General features: G+C 38.4%; 1 protein-coding gene across 2 annotated transcripts in view; it reads right to left on the bottom strand.

Annotated features, from left to right (window-relative positions):
• HECW2 (HECT, C2 and WW domain containing E3 ubiquitin protein ligase 2) overlaps positions 1–17905 on the bottom strand; it is a 445768-nt gene that overhangs the window by 27339 nt on the left and 400524 nt on the right. For both annotated transcript variants that reach the window (XM_061440781.1, XM_061440789.1), the window contains 5 exons: positions 10939–11091; positions 9057–9155; positions 4849–4978; positions 3149–3295; positions 2340–2454 (listed from right to left, as the gene is read on the bottom strand). In XM_061440781.1, the coding sequence (XP_061296765.1) occupies positions 2340–2454; positions 3149–3295; positions 4849–4978; positions 9057–9155; positions 10939–11091 (644 nt within the window). The remainder of the gene's footprint in view (positions 1–2339; positions 2455–3148; positions 3296–4848; positions 4979–9056; positions 9156–10938; positions 11092–17905) is intronic.

Genomic DNA, 17905 nt, shown 5'->3' on the forward strand with positions numbered 1-17905 from the left:
GAAGGTGGACAAAGATTACAGCACAGTTAGTGATTCAGACCAGCTGAGTGACATATTCAGTGTGCAGAGAACTACTCTAATTCTGAATCAGTAGCAGTTAGTCCTGAAGATAAGCTGGGTAGAAACCATTTTCCTGCAAATTTTTCCGCACATGGGTTTTGAGGGGACTCTTGCCTTACTGTTTACCATTTGGTCAGTGATGCCCTTTGGAGAAGAAAGGGATCCAAATGGAGGGTAAATACAGCTAGACTGGACACGGAAATCCAGAGGGTCATTGTCCTGCTTTTGGCAAAGATTAGCTATTTGGTGCTGAGAAAAGAGTTTTGTCATCTATAAAATAAGTGCATTGGCTCTTTAAAGCTTTAAAGTTTTCTGACCCTTTGAACTGGCCCTTTTATGCCTCTCCTTTGCTGTCTGTGCCAAAACCATTTATAGAAGGAGCAGGAGTGAAAGTATCTCATCATATTCTCTACAAACAGCTGCCCTGTGAACATATGGCAAATGGCAGCAAAGCCGCACCTTCATTCAGTGCCAACTAGCTGGGGTAGCAAACATGGCAACTGGGTATCTTGCCCTTTTCCTGCCCCTCCCTCCCCCCAGCACTCTGTTCCCGAGGATTTTATTTGATAAGATTGACAATAAGCAAAGAAATAGGTACTTGATTCGTCATACACAGAGAATAAAAGTCTGTCCTATGGAAACACAAAACTGGCTGATGTGATTGAATGTTATTAGAATCACCTGGGGGTGTGTGTGGTGGGTAAAAGAACGAGCTAATAGTATTTATGGTAACACATAAGTTACGCAGCATGTTGGAGAAATTGTATTTTAGTGAACAAAACTGGTTTAGTTAACAGTTATAACAGCCAAGGCCTATGTGGATTGACAGAGGGTCAATTGGTCAAGACTTATTACAGCAACTGGACTTCAGAAATAGCAGCAATGGACACTGCAGTTTAATCCTGCCTTTCAGAGAAAATGAGCAGGCAAAGCCAGCCGGGGCAATGGTGATGGATTGGAAGAGCCGAGCATAAGCCAAAATAAAAGCATCGGGGCCAATGTTAAGGTGTATCTTTACTCCATAGTTTTATGTTTTTTTCCCTTTAAATCTCTGTTTCAATTTACTGATAACTGGAGAACTGCTCAGCTCTAATTTTAGTCTGCTAAGTGATTAATTCAGTGACTTAAAGCTTGTATTCTTCACTCTCCAAGTTCACAATTACTGCTCACCTCTTACATTCTAAGTTAAAAGACAAAAGCAAAACCCAACTGTCATTTATCATGACTTTCTGAAGACTTAATAACACTACAATAAATTTCAGAAAATGTATTTGTTCTTTGTTTGAAAGTATTGAATAAAACTAACTCTGGGTTAGCATCAGGTCCCTTTCCAAGTGTATTGATTCAGCAATCAAATCACAGTGGCTTTAATGCCAATTGCTAATTGAAAACTTGTACTGATCTGTAGAAATGCCAGCCCTAAAGCTTCCTATCTGGTGACATGTCCAGTTTTAAGCTGCTTCCCCAGTGGCTCAGCAGTAAAGAATCCACCTGCAATTCAGGAGATGGAGGAGATGTGGGTTTGATCCCTGGGTGGGAAAGATCCCCTGGAAGAGGGTATGGCAACCCACTCTAGTATTCTTGCCTGGGAAATCCCATGGACAGAGGAGCCTTATGGGCTACAGTCCATAGGGTCACAAAGAGTCAAACATAATTGAAGACACTGGGCACGAATACAGTTTTAAGCTAATCTTACAGCAGTTTCCTTTTTGGTTGAACCTAATGCTTGAATTCTAAAAGGGTTTGTTCAACAAATTTGAAATCTGAGAACTGTATCTTATTATATTCATGAGTTTCAACTGTGAATTACAACTGGTAAGTAGTTCAAGTGAAATGTAGAAAAACTGTTTGCTCATTAAGAAGTTAAGAGGTTAAAAAAAAAAAAACAAAAAAAACGAAGTTAAGAGGTGTGCCTCTTCAGGTTTGAGAATGAAGACAGAATAGGTGGAGTCTAACCAGTCCAATATGAGCTCCTTGATGCTTCACTAACAACACTATAAAACAATTAATTACTGTTCCTATGGTCATATTTCTTCACCAACAATTAAGACTTATGACATCCTCAGACGGTGCGTAAACAGTCCTCCTTCCACTTGACAGACGAGACAGCTAGGGGAAGAAGGGCATGTACTTGCTCATGGTCTCAAAGGAGAGTGCGTCAGACCTATGATTAGAGTGCAAGTGCCCCTGCCTGTCCTGGATCCAGATCCATGCGCTGAACCACTTGCCTCCCTTTAGTCTGAAACTAAAAATCCAGCCATCTTTAAGTCAAATTTCACCTCCTCTGTATTCTGTGTTGTTTCTCCAATCACTTAGGTCTATTTCAGCTGTGCCTGCGATGACCAGTTCTAGTTCTCTTGCATCAAAAACAGATACCAGCCTGGCATCCACCACCTGCAGAATAAAAAGAATACAGGACATGGCTTAAGAACCTGGAGAAGCCTCAGCTACAATTACACTTCATCAAAAAAGGAGGGCACAAGGAGTGTTGGGAATACATGGATGTATTCTGTGGAGGCACTTTTAAAACTGTAAAGTTCTCTACAAATATATTTTTAGTACAAGGTTGATGAAATTTTCAACAGAATTTTTGTTTTATAATTGGTCATTAATGAATTCTTTTCTTTTTTTCTCTTGGAGAAGATCTAGTGCTCCAGTCATTTTCATAGTTTATTTTTATTTTAGCTATGGGGGCTTTTTCACAAAAGAAGTCACATGAAATACTTGTAACAACTCATTCTGACCCTCAGATATTATCATTTGCATGCTATCTCATTAGCATGAGATTTGATTACCCATATCTAAGCATGAGTAAGATGCATGACTTAAATGTTATTACTGGTCATTCAACTCTCAAATGCTATTTGAATTCAGGTCATTTTATTTCAATGATTTCTTGTAACTGAGCAATAAATTTTTTGTATTCTTGAAACATACAGGAAAAATTATTGAAGTTTTTAAATTGAATTAGCAACAGTAAATACAACAAAAGAGAAATGAGAATACGACACAGATATGAAGTAGAATGAGAGGGACCAAGGTATAACTGGGGTCAGCCGAGAACCCCACTATAGCTGGTTGTCTTTACCTCATAGAAGCCACGCACTAAGCTCTCTGTCTGCTGCACGACACCCCTCTCAATCCTCCATTTCACCATCCTCTCAATGTACTCCTTCTTGTTCTTCTCTGTGACTGGGATGTTGGCACCCCCTGGTTTTAATTCTCGTTCAGTAATCTGCGATTAAAAAAACAGAAAGGCTGACCATAAAGCAATATGTTTGATGATGTAAGACTACTGCTACCAATGAGCTGGAATCAGCCTCTACCTGTCCCAGCCCTGGGAACATCTTACAAGCAGGAGGTCAGCACCAGCACAGAGCTGGGCGTACAGCGGTGCTCAGGGAAAACAGGCAACGAGTTGATGTCTGAGCGCCTCCATGGCTAAATATATATGTGTCACAAGTGCTCCAGGTTAAGCTTTAAATCCACAAATAAATCTTCTAAATGAAAACGAAGAGGTTTCAAATTCTGTGCCACTGCTATTTGAATGTCTGATAAGACATTATCACACATTTCTTTTTTTTTTTTTAATTTATTTATTTTTCTTTTTTTCTTTTTTTTATTTTTTTATTTTTAAACTTTACATAATTGTATTAGTTTTGCCAAATATCAAAATGAATTCAGAATTAACTACATATAGAAAGCAAATATTTAGGTAAAGGTCTACCTTAAGGAAGCAGAAATATATTCAAGCAAATGTTAACTTGAGACCTACTTTCCAAAATATGAAATTCAGGAGACCAGCCAGGTATTAATGTCTAACTAAGAATATTACTTATGAACCAGTATACAATTTCTGAAAGAAATCTTTTAACCAACTCTTTTACTAATTAAAAAAAAAAGTATTTTCAAGCCTTCACCAAAATAGAGTTTACTTTCCCCTAGCTTCAAAACAATCCATTTTAGTTCTTAACCATGAATGAGAATTAAGTACAAGTGCCAACTGAATATTTTAATATTCAACTCTGAGGTAGCATGCATTTTTAAAAACTATATTTTATATCAGATACATTCTAATATCTTATGAGGATATTATAGTTGGAAATAAAAAGAAGATTGCTTACAACACACAAATAGTTATCACTATCTATAAATTAAAACATCTTATAATAACCTTTGTAACCAAGATTATTGTTCAGTTCAGTTCAGTCACTCAGTCGTGTCTGACTCTTTGCAACCCCATGAATCGCAGCACGTCAGGCCTCCCTGTCCATCACAAACTCCCGGAGTTCACTCAGACTCACATCCATCGAGTCAGTGATGCCATCCAGCCATCTCATCCTCTGTTGTCCCCTTCTCCTCCTGCCCCCAATCCCTCCCAGCATCAGAGTCTTTTCCAATGAGTCAACTCTTCGCATCAGGTGGCCAAAGTACTGGAGTTTCAGCTTTAGCATCATTCCTTCCAAAGAAATCCCAGGGCTGATCTCCTTCAGAATGGACTAGTTGGATCTCTTTGCAGTCCAAGGGACTCTCAAGAGTCTTCTCCAACACCACAATTCAAAAGCATCAATTCTTCGGCGCTCAGCCTTCTTCACAGTCCAACTCTCACATCCATACATGACCCCAGGACAAACCATAGCCTTGACTAGACGGAATTGTAACTACATAAATCTGGGTTTAAACCACCCAACCAGCCACAAATATATAAACATTTGATCTTAGCCACTGAATTAATCCTTCACCAAGCAATAGTCTTCCCACACACAATGACCATTATTCACAACAGACCTGCCCAAAAACTTCTTCGTTCACAGTGAATGTGAGGTCCAGGATGTCATGGATGTCATTGTCTTTCATCCACTGCAGGCTCTGATGGAACTCTTCATCAAGGTATTCTAGATCACTCAGGTCACAGAGACTAAGATGACAAAGAGAAACAAATATGTAGGCATGCATATTAGCTAAACCCAGAGTCGTGAAGAAATACACTAAGAATTAGTGACAAGTACAATGTCAACTAAATAGGCAGTGATTTCTGGAATGTATTTTGTCAAAGTCAGTAACCAAAGCAGTGAAATAATTCAGAAATGTATAAAATTTTAAAATCCTGATATGTAAAATGCCTTGGGAATCACTCAATTTGTTTTATCTTTTACAGACACAGAACTGGAGGTACAAAGAGTGGCTGCCGTTTGCACAGCCACCCACAAATAATGCCAGAGGTAAAACTGGGACTTGGGTTGACAACTTGGGTTCAGTATTCTTTGGCTAGGTTAAACTATTTTAAATTATCATTTTCCTAATTAGAAATTCTTTGTACATTTCTATACTGTACTTTAACTTTTTTTTTTCCCCAAAGCTTCCCCCCCTGCAAAGACTAGAATCTATGATCCACATTCACATATATCCCTTTTTTCTTCAGGGTTCTTACTCTTTCTATGATTCTGAAAACTGAAAGCCACAGAATAGCTCTACAGTTTTAATAGTTTTCTATATTTCTCTCTTCTTTCTTCATTGCTGAGAGAAGTTCTACATGAGGTGGAGCTACTATTACATGTCCCTGTTGTAAAGGTGGTAGCAACTAATTTGCTTTATTGTTTTGGAATTTCCTTTGCTCAGCCCAGTTTCAAAGATGATTTTGTTTAGTTCAGTCTACACATGTAACAGACACCAAGTATGTGCCAAACATCTTAATAGCTACTTGATAAACAGTTACTGCCCTCAAGGAGCTAATGTAGACCATTAGAGAAACAAAGACACAAATAGATAAGTTGATTTAAGGTGATAAGGAATAGCCTAGGGTGGATAACACATTATTTGTGTCCTTTTTTATATGTATGTTATACTTCAGTTAAAATTTAAAAAGGTACGTAAGGTAGATACTGGGACCTCCCACAGCAAACATGCAAGCCATTTATTTTGACCTGGAGACTGACTGATTTTTCTGATTATATTTTTCATTTAGTAAGACAAATAAATTTCTATATAATATTTTATTGGTTCCATAATGCTTTCACATATAGGGTCTCCACCAAAATGTTACAGAGTAGGAATACTTATCTCAATTTTACTGATGAGAAACTCAGCTCAGGAATGTTATATAAGTTGCCTGATGTCACACAGCCAGTAGGTAGCTGGGACAGAGCTTGAAATCAGATCAACATTTAAAAAAACATTTCCTCATTTTTAAGATGAGAAAACTGCAAATCAGTAACTAAGTCAAGATCAAAAGTGGCTGGGGAAAAGCTGTTTTGATCTCCTGATTTCTTGTCCAGTGCAAATTCTACTCCCTCCCCCTCTCCCACAATGGTATTACATTTTCTCCAGCAACAAATGACATCTTCAGTTTACTCTGTAGAGTTGATTTAAGACACAGCTCAACCTAATCCATGAAACATTTGAAGATCAAAACTAATCTTCAGACAGTTTTTAAATAGATTATTAATCAAGCACTGTAAGTGCCAAGTGTTGAAGCTATATCTGATATAAACAACCAAGCTACATAATCATGACCTGGAGATTTAGAAGAAGCTTTTTGGAGTAGACGATACCTATACTAAAGTCTTCAGGATGTTTCAAGCTAAACAGGTAAAGGGGGAATAAATAAAAAGGAGAAAGGGAGAAAAGAGAGGCAGGAGAAGACAACCTGAGCAAAGCACAAAGGGATGGAGTATACAGATATTCCAAGCATATGCGCAGCACCAGAGGGTTAACCATAAGACAGAATATCCAGAGAATGAGGCTGGAAATGTATCTAAAAGCTGGTCTTGAAAGTCATTCTAAGGAGCTTGGTGATTCAGAACTACTGAAAAGTTTAAAAACAGGCAACGACATGATCAGACATGAGGTGTGACTTTAAATTGTTTATCCGGAAGTGGCAGTATAGAGGATTTACTTATAATGGGGGGTGGGGGTGGGTATCATTGGGTGGAAACCAGTTAATAGACCACTACAGTAACCTGTCCAAAGTAATATACGGATTTCAGTTAGAGCACAGCTATCAGGGTACACTGGGTATGTGTTCGATCGTGCCTGACTCTGCAACCTCCTGGAATGTAGCCCACCAGGCTCCTCTGTCCATGGCATTTTCCAGGCAGGAATATTAGGATAGAGAAGATGAACTTTAGAATTATTGAGGAGGCAAATGTGGAAATGAGTAAACCATTTTAGTGAGTGGGGAAAAAGAAGCATATCTAAAATGAGACAGCAAATGAACTCAAGTTGCAAGATAACTCTGATTCACTGCCAGTCTTGAGGGCCACTAGACGAAAAATTCCTAAGGCCACAAGTTTAGCAGGAAAAACAACCTGAATGATTTGTGACCTGTACCATGGGAATGGGGCAGGAGGTGGGGAAGAGAAGAAACTGTGCTGTGCATTTACTAACCCTGTTTAAGGGTGACTCCCAACTTCTGACCAGGGTGATTTGAGAATGTTGGCACTATGAACTATGACTAGGCACATGGGGGAAGGTATATTTTTAGGTCAGGAGAAAATGATGAATCTAGTTTTAATCATGTTGGTTTTGAGGTACCTGTGAGACATACAAGAGACATTAAGTAAAATATTGACTGCTTGAGCTTACAACTCAAGAGAGATCATATCCAAGGGTGTGGACTGGAGAGTCAGTAGATGAGACAGCTAAAGAGGTTTCCCATGAGAACATATAGAGAGAGAGAGAAGAGGGGAAACCAGAATGGAAACTTCAGGAACACCAAGGTTAAGGGCAAGTCAGGACACCCACAAAGGAGGCTTAAAAGTAAAAGGTGAACCCAGAGAGCATAGTGTCATGGACACCAGAGAAGGAAGAACTCAAGAAAAATGGATGGGTCTGGGAGGGATCAATACTATCAAAAACAGCAGAGTGGTCTATTAAAATAGAGACTAAAAAACATTCTATAAAAGCTTCCATAGGTTATTGGTGGGAAACAAGCTAGATTGAAGTGTGTTGAGGGCATGTCAACACTCAGTATAGACTACTCTTTCAGGAAGTTTAAATGGGAAGATGAACGATAAGGCAATGAAATGGAAAGATGCAAATGGGCCAGAAGAACCAGAGAGGCAGAAGGCCAGTGTTCAGGTGCTCAGGGCTTTATTGGCCTATATATCAAAAGAGACGATGGCAAAAGTCTTCCTACTGGCCCTCTTTAAGAATCCATTAGAAATACTTTCAGTTGAGGTCTAGGCTTACAGAAAGCAGATACATGGGTACATGGCCTTGGTTAGGGAATGAGCTGGTCAGAACCATGCAATCCTGCTGCACTTTCTTGTTGCAAGTTTGAGCTACTACTCTCACAGACAGTTGCCTTCTATTCAGCCTTGTAAATGACTACTAATTACAGGACAGAAACTGTTGGCTCTACATTTTACAATAATTGCAATCTTTCACTGTGGTAACAATGAAGAAAAAGTCCTGTGAATGCTAAATTTTCATCTGCCATCATAAATTACTGCCTTGCATATAGAGAGATTTCAAGAAAAATATGGGACTTGAAAAATACGGCCCACCTCTAACAAACAAATGTTGAAAAAGGAGAGTGAAAATTTGAACCAAGAATAAGCAGTTGAACATTTGCTTAAGGCAAAATGTAAAAGGCATCTTGTGAAAGACGGGGGGCTATGAGTCACCAAGACTAATCCACAACTATTCTATTAATAATTGGCATTAATACCACAGGAATTTCAGCACTGTATTTGAAGTACAATTGTTTTGAAGAAACATGTGTAGCAACAAATGAGAATCAATTACTCAGAGTAGAGCAAAACTAAGCCTTTGGGAACAAGACAGGAATAAAGGATCAGAAGCTGGAAAAATCCAGTAACCATATTTGAAATTAGATTAGTTGATTAGTTTCAGAAATCTAAACCATTATTAAGTAAATAATAATAGATTTGAGATAGTGAGTCAAAACATGACCTTGACAAAAGATTCCTTTGGATAAAGGAAATACTTCATTCTTTACATGCAAATTACACAAGCAATAAAAATACTCTTACATTCTGAGAAGAGCCTTATAAAAGGGCCGCGTGAAGAAGGCATCCAACAAATACTGGTGAATTAGTGCAAGACCAAGGATCCTACCACTGAACCGGAACCTGTGAAGGAAAAACAGGAGATGGTTTATATGGAGCAGTTGGAGCAGTTTCTAAATGTTTCTGTTTCCTCTCAAGAATGCCTTCCAGTTCTAACCACCTAAGATTTTCTAAGAAGAACTGCCTTCCAGGTTCATGAGAATTTGTATGCACTGTAGGCTGTGTCTTCATTAGTTGATTTTCACATCTACTTATAGAAGAAATCTGTTTCAATCTGATATTCAGAGAGATACTGCTGCACCTTCTCCTCATGTCAGTGATGTCCAGCATGTAGCACTCTACATGGCCAACATGAACTCCCTGTTAGCATGACAGTGAAATTTCCTTAAATCACTTGTAAGAAATGTTGACAGAATGAGACCAGTAATGGTGGGGGAAATGTCCCCTTGTAGTTTGCGTGCATGAATATCAGCGGGATTTCTCTAGTGCAAACCTAGCAGCAATTCCCTTTTGAGGAAAAGCCCAGTCTCGGAGTGAGAAAGTTCCTAGTTCTACTCTCTCTCAAACCCCTCTCTTAACAGTAACTGTCACCATCCAAGAATTATGCATGTGTACATTTGAGGGAGTTTCCACATGGGACATTCTGTTCTCTAAAATTTCAGTGCTCAATTCTATTCTGAATCACTTTGGAAACTTTATTAGATATATGTCATGACTGGGTTTGCTGAGATGTACATATATTTTCTTTTTCAAAAATATTCAAGTTTCTAGCCTTTTGAAAGCCTGATGCCTTCTGAAAGTGTAAATGCACACTGAGGTTCATAGTGTCCAACTATAATTCTAGTGTCAGGCAACCATCTTAAGATCAATGTCCAGCAGCTTTGTTTTTCTTTATTTCCACTTAGGTTAGCATAACTGCAATAGCTACTCTTAGGAGGACTTCTAACTGTAGTTAACTGGAAGTTAATTTGAAGAATAAGTCCTAAACCTTAATGCCCTCCACCCACCAATATTAACCTCATGACTCAAAGAAATTTTTTCCATGATTCCTATTCACGTTCTTTTTTTTGTTACTATAGTGAAAATGAACAGAAACAAGCAAACGGGTTATATAGATACTTCAAGTCTATAAATGCAGGCATGTAAAACATGTCACAGAGTGCAATTTGAGGTTTTAAGAATAAATAATTCCCAGATGGGAATCCTATACCAGCTTTACTTGATTTTGTGTGAAAAATTAGGAGCAGGGCAATTCCTGGCTACAAACTTGAAATAGTGACTGGGATAAGTGGCCACTGCTGTGACCCCACACTCCTGCTTGCCTGCCAGGATTCTCTTCCACCATCGGTTCCTCTAAGCCACTCTGTCTTCCTGTCCTCCCTCCCATTAGAAAACCAACAGACCCAGCTGCTCTGCCCCTCCCTACATGTTAGCCACTTCCCCAAGGACTGTTCTAGAAACTGCCTGTCCTTTGGGTCAGGATTTTGCCCTACTCACCCCCACCAGTCCCCTGTCACAGCTCAGAGTCACCCAAAGCTTCAGACAAGGATTTAGGGTCTTGCTAAGAACCTAACATCATCTGCAACGTTCTCTCAGGAAAAAACCTTTTGGATTCTACCCAACTCACTTAAAATTGGTCTTACAGAACATAATCTATTCCTAGACTGGAAAGTGCCTGTATGTTAAATTTGATAATGCAAACAAGAGTCAAATGAGATATTTAACTGAAAATATGATTTTCTCAAAAAAAAAAAAAAAACTTTTTTTTTTTTTTTAAGTTTAGGTGCTTATAAAAACTAATATCACAGAAAATCAGCTAAAGAAAAACGGGGAGAAAAATACTTACCATTCATGGTGATTGTCTACAAAGGCAGACATGGGACTTATTTGTACTGTGTATGTGTCATTGGCTGAATATTCAAATAAGCCATAATATGGGTTAAAGAGTTCTCTGGATACCAGGAAGAAAAACTCTCTGGAAGGTCCACTGTAATCCAGCCTTTAAAAAATTCACAAAAAGAGCAGTCATTATTTTTTTTCTGTTTATTACACACATTTAACACAGTGCTCAACTTTCTGTAAAACAGGAAGTATAATTATCAAGTTTGGTGGTGGTGGTTTAGTCATTAAATCATGTTGCAAAAGGTAAAATAACTTAAGTGCCCAGAGTCAGGCCATGCGGAGAGAGATTGCAGTGGGAATGCCTTATTTAAGTAGGTTAAACCTGAGGGCATCCGTTACATACATCCATGGGAATACGGAGTCCTCATGTTTTTCCAAAACACTTTTAAATGCGGGCAAAAAGAGACTTAAGTGAATTGGTGAGAGGATATTACAGATATAAGGCCTCCTAGGGAGATCAGAGGCAAAAGATGGAATGATAGGGTTCAGATGAAAATTTTAAATTATAAAACACCAAGGAAAATTATAGACAAGAAAAGTGAGGGTGTCTAAAGCTTCCTTGGGAAGGTAGTTGAGAAGAGGCCGAAATTCTAGCACCTGAACAACAGTGTAAATTCCATTTTACTTACAAAAAGACATCAGGGTCAAAGCAAAATCTGAGAACGATTGTGTGAGGTTTGAGGACTGACAAGCAGCAAACAATGCTGAGAACAAAAAATGCACCAAAGAGGAGTATGTAATAAAGCAATTTGATATGCTCAAATTAAAATGAAAAATGTAAAGTACATCTATCTACCCTATGGTAAAAAGTTGACATAAGGGTTCAAAGACAGGAAGGAATTCTGAGGGGGGAATGAAAGCAATGGATAAGTTGGGGTGGTGGGATTTAATAAGACTTCCTTTGTTCACTCTATTTTTTTCCCTCTACGGAATTTCCTTCAATGGCCACTTCTGTATTTTTTTATGACAAAGAAAAAATTCCATATGTGTGGTATGGAATTGTGTGATAGAGAAAAGGATCTTATTATAGGTAGAAGAGGGAGCTGGAATAATAGTAAGGAAAATTAAAAGGCCTTCATATATCTTAGTTGAAAGTTTAATAGAATTTTCTTAAAACAGACATCAGCTATCCACATACTAAGTTCTTAATTTTTGCCATACCTGAATATATATGCACTACTATTTACTTAATATTTCCAGCTTTACTTGCTTTTCCAATGTAGCCTTGTCTTAACACAATATTTTGAAATTGTGATGTGTTAGCTTTATTTCTTTTCTAATACACATGAAAACAAATACATAAATATTAACATAAAAAATATGAGTCTATGTAATAGGCCAAGGCAGCTTCTTGTGGTTTCTTTCCACTGTCCTAGTTCTGGTCTCTGACACCACCAAGAACAAGTAGATTACTTGTTCCACTTGAACATTCTTCACACATTTAGAGGCTTTCCTTCAACAAATATGTGAGTGCCTATTAGGTTTGGGGTATTAATCTAGATGCTAAAGATGCAAAGTTTTATTTTTACGTCATTTTTGACAAGATTCTAAGTTCAGCAGTGTCTGTATTCCTGATCCCTGTCCCCTCCTCACTCATGAACAACCTCCTCTCATGGCAGGGCAGGGAAGTCCCCTGTCATGCTGGTCCTCTGCTCTGAACACTCTCCAGGTGTCAAAGTCTGACCTAAGGGGTGTGTCTCTACTGATCACAATACTCAAGGTGTGGTCTTGTCAGCAAAAACTTAGGGCTCTTGACCTCTCTTCTTGGACACTTTTCTCCACTACTGCAGCTTAACGTCACCCTGCCTTGTGGGCAGTCCCTTTACTTTGTTGACTCATCACAAGCTCGTCATCAGCTCAAACCTTTCACCTATGTTACTTTAAACTAGGACTCTCCCACCCTGTCTGCACGTCACTCTATCTTTTTAAAACCTAAGCACTAGACACAAATATTAATACTTGCCATACTAAATTTCACTTTGTGAGACTGAGTCCATGATTCTAGTCTACCTAGATCCCTGTGGATGCAAAACTTCTCTCCAAATTTCCTGCTGATGATGAATTACATCAGCAGACCCCTGTGTCTTTTCAGAAACAGAGAATACCAATCAAAACATCTTAGTGGTCATTTTGTCCATCCTCTCAGCTCACTGAGGAGATGACTGGCGCTGAAGGAAATCGCTGACTTGTATCAAATGAAAGCTGCAGTGGAGGATCCAGGCCTTGACACAGGTTTCCTGACCCCGTGTGTGATGTTCATTACTCTTTACAGTCCACTCTTCAATATATTTAAAACGTTCACGAGGACTAAATACAACATTGCTTATAGAGGAGAGGTCGGAAAACTGTGACTTGCAGGCCAAGTCTGGTCCAGGCCCTCACATTGTAAAAAAAGTTTTATTGGAACATAGCCATGCTCATTTGTTTATGTGTTGTCTGGCGCTGTTATGATGGCAAAGTGAGTAGGTACAACAGGGAATGGCCTGAAAAGCTGAAAATAATATGGCTCTTTACGGAAAAAGTTTGCCAACCTCTGTTACAGAAGAAAGTAGGAGGAGAATGTTACTTTATTAAAAAGCCTAGCTTACTCTAAATCCTCTTCTTTAGTGAAGATCATTTCAAGAAAAGGTAAAATCACAACAATGTCCTAGAGAGTATGAAATCTTCAGGAGTGGTCACAACTATTAAGCAGGAAGCCAGGAGCCCTGGCCTGGAGGCAATGTAGGAGGAAAATATAGCTTCCTCAACTGGTCAGGCTTTTATCTGCTCTTTTTTTTTAACTCCAGCAGCACTGATAGAGTTACTCAAAAGTGAAGACATTTTTAAAGTTTGATTTGATTATAATCTGAACTTTAGAACCACATATCTGAGAGCAGGTTGTTGATTACAAATTACATACGCCTACCTAATTCAATAAGACGTGTCCCAGCAGGATACCTTATGCATGCGCTTCCTGTAATGTCTTAGCAACCTCTTCCATATAAATAGTTAATATGACTCATATCACAGGGATCATTTGTTACATTCCTGTTTTGCCAGTTAGGTTGGTTCCACAGCTAAAGACTTGGCACGGAAATACAGAAACTCTGGACAACGGGTGTGTAGCCACACAACAGCTGCATCTGAGGGCATTTTGGAATAAGCACAGATGTCTTTAGGGTGGCAATGTCTTTTTGAGCCCCATGAAATGCTGATAAGGCATTTTAAACACCATCACGTTGCTGGGCTGACACCACCCGAGTTGTTAGTGGCATCCAATATTTCTTAAATAATTTTATTCTCTGGTTCTTTATGTTCAACCAAAAATTGCCAAAAACAAAGTATCCCAAAGGAAGCAGACTATAAAATGAAAGAGGATAGTGGCATTGGGCAGTCTGACTGCCATTTCCTACACATTTTCTGGGAGACAGAAAGGTTTTCTTTCTTACAAGCTGGTTCAGGCACACATGGTCTACATACCTTCTGATTCACTCTTATGTTTGTATCAGCAAGGCATTAGTTCTTGAGCCACTAAAGAAGTGATAGGTGAGTAGGGAATTTTGTGAGCAATTAATATGACAAAGTTTTACCTGGAGATACCAAGCCAAAGCCTGGAAATAGAAGCACCTTTCTTCAGTATGGTTTGGGTCAGTTAGGTTATCCTGCAAATCTCTCTCTTTAGACAAAAACAAGCAACACCTTAGTTTCACTTGAAGCTTTACAAATATTTGAGGAAACATTGGTCAAGGCCAGTACCCGAAACAACTTCTAGACCAGTCAGATGTAAGAGCTGCTGGTTATTTTATAAGTAGGGACTCAAAAAAACCTTTCAGATCTCATCCCCCGCTAGTTTCTTGCATTTGCCTAAGTAGAAATATCATAGGAAGAGCTCACCTGTACTTAAATCCCCAAACTAAAACTGTTTGCACACATCCCCTCCCTAGTCCAAGTATGGCTTTGCAAGACGGATGACTGATATCATATAGAAGGCACCTTACATATAATGAACTCATTCTTTCTTAAAGAAAGGTGCCTTTTATAGAGTTGGCCATGGAGGACAAAAAACAGAGGCAATCACAGTGTAAACATCCTCTCTTGATCCAGGCCATTATTTCCTTACTTGTTGTGGGTACTAAGAAGTGAATGTAAACCTGAAACTAACGCACTATTATAAATCAACTCTACTTCAATAAAAAGAAAAAGAAGTGAATGGCCCAGGATGTCCTATGTGAACACAATAGTCTACGTAGCTAACTTCTGACACCAACAAGCTTTAGTTGCTAAAACTTTTAATTCAGAAGAAAATAATACACTGAAGAATATGCAGTACTTGTGGCTCCCCTCTTAAAGAAACAATGTCCAGGCAGACAGAAGCCCAAGAGGCAAGCAGACCATGCAATTTCCCGCCACACTCAGTCCAGACGACTCAGTTTCCAAATCATTCCTCCACTGCTGTTTTCTCCTACTCCCCACTTTGCAAGAGGAGATAACCAAATTAAGCTGGGTGGAAATTTAAATGACTAGAACAAAATCTCCAGCTCTGACCAAATTAAATCACAGTGTTTGCTTAGAAATTGTCCGTATTTCATAAAAAGCCAAGCATAACAGGACATTAATTTAGTGAGATATACTAATCACTTGTCAACTAGCATAACTACATAAAAAGGCTCTAGAATTATTTTTGCATTTTTAATTGAATACAGGTATCTCTAATATTCTGGGGTTAATTCTACCTCACATGGAATTTGTAGCTGTCCTATACATTTATGACTATGACACTTCTCATCAATTTCTCTTGACTCAGCTCTTCCATTTCAGGAAAAATCTATATATGATGTGTCAAGACCTACACAAAGAAACATCTTAGAGCAGAACTGAAGTCTCTGAGTGAATCTGCTAATTCACACTTTTTTGGAGAGTAGGCAGACACATTATTCTGAAAAGATAAATCCTTTCTCTTTATGCCCTCACTAATATATTGTAAATAAAGACCCTGATCATGACAGGTAGAAAATACTATCAGTGAGATGGTATCAATAGAAATTGCAAGATATTATTTCCTCATAGATAACAAAGTTGACTTTAGCAACATAAAATAATACTCTATACATACCAATACCTCTACTAATTTTTTGGACTTTCCACAGAATTAATTCTCTCTATAGACTTACTACTCTACTGACCTCAAATGCAAAAGGAAGCATACACATACCAAAATTACCCTGGTGGCCCCCATCACGCAACAACAAAATAAGAAAAGTTGTTCAGGGAGTTTCTGAATCTCCCTAAATCTTGTCTCTATGCTTTCTTTTAATAAGTGATCTTTTTAGAATAGTTTTTGATTTATAGAAAGGTTACAAAGACAGTAGGGAGAATTCTCATACACCTCACACCAGCACTTCTTAGGTGCTTCTGGTTTTTGATGACCTTGACAGCTTTAAGGGGCACTGGTAAGGTAATCTGGTAGAACGTCCCTCAGTTTGGATTTATCTGATATTTTCCTCCTGATTAGACTGGTGTTACATGTTTTTGGGAGGAAGACAATAAAGGTAGTGCCATTCTCATCACATCATACCAAGGATATATACTATCAACAGGATATATCACTTTTTTACTTTAGCCTTGATCAGCTGCCTGTGTGTTTGTAAGGCTTCTCCACTGGAGGCTTACTTCTTTCCCACCCCTTTTCACAGGGTACTGTTTGGAAGGAAGTCACTCTGTGCAACTCATAAGGAGCACTGAATTATGCAGAAAATTATTTGGAAACCTTCTGCAGAGGAGATTTGTCTATTCTCCTTCATTTAATTATTCAATTGTATATTTATATCAATATATATGTATCTTATACTTCAGGGTTCTAATCCAATACTACTTTATTTTGTTGCTCAAATTATTCCAGCTTTGACCACTGGGAGTTCTTTCAGATGGTTCTTGTGTCCCTTTGACATCACTGTGAATTGTTTTGAGTTTCCCTATACTTTCTGGTACAAGATACTTCAGACACTGTCTTGTATGATTCCTGCCCCAGTCCAAGAATCATCCATGTCTACAAGGAGCCCTAGTCCCCTTTACTAAAGAACAATACTAAAAACCAACATCTACACACTAGTTGTATATTCTTGTTTAATACCTATTACTAGAGCTAAACATGAAAAACTTCCAAAATAACACATTTTGAGGACATTAAAATTAATGAAGGAAAAGGGACAGAAAATTTTCAGCTCCATTCTAGAATTCCACAGAAAAATCTAAGTAGCTTTTCTCTTTGGATACTTATTAGAAACCAGAAAGAAATATTATGATCTTTAATTTTAATGTAATAAGATGGCAAAGGCTAAAATAACTTCTTAATTTTATGTTGTTTTGAGGTTAATCTTGCAAAACATATGATGTGTTCCTAATGACTTAATAGCAAAATAAATTTGATATCTAATAATACATATGTATGATACTGACATGATAAAGCATGAGATCAGAAATAACCTGGCCCTATTCCAGCCTCAATAGGCCTTATGCAGAGATTGTCCCTGAGGGCCAAGGTCACACCTCAAAATATCTTCCATCTTATTTTCCTCCTGGGGTTACAAGAAGAAGACAGGTAATGGAGGCAGAAAACATTTGGGCATTAGTAGCAATTAAATAAAGAGGTTTCAATCCCCACTCTGTCTGGGCCTCCTCCTAGGAACGGATGTCAGTCCAGATCATGGGGAGACAGCTTTAAGATGATAAAGCATGATCAGCGTCTGTTCTATTCAAACCTAAGTAACAGCGCTTCCAAAGACTCATGACTACATCTCTGAGATCTCAACAAACTGTGGTCTAACAATTATGGAAGACAGCTGGAGCTCTGAGGGAGGAAAAGTATTCTCATCCAAACTAGGCTGGTTATGTAAGGAAATACTTGGAATCCCATGCATACCTGTGATTAGACT

The sequence above is a fragment of the Bos javanicus genome, chromosome 2 (genome assembly GCF_032452875.1).
Source record: "Bos javanicus breed banteng chromosome 2, ARS-OSU_banteng_1.0, whole genome shotgun sequence".
Lineage (NCBI taxonomy): Eukaryota > Metazoa > Chordata > Mammalia > Artiodactyla > Bovidae > Bos > Bos javanicus.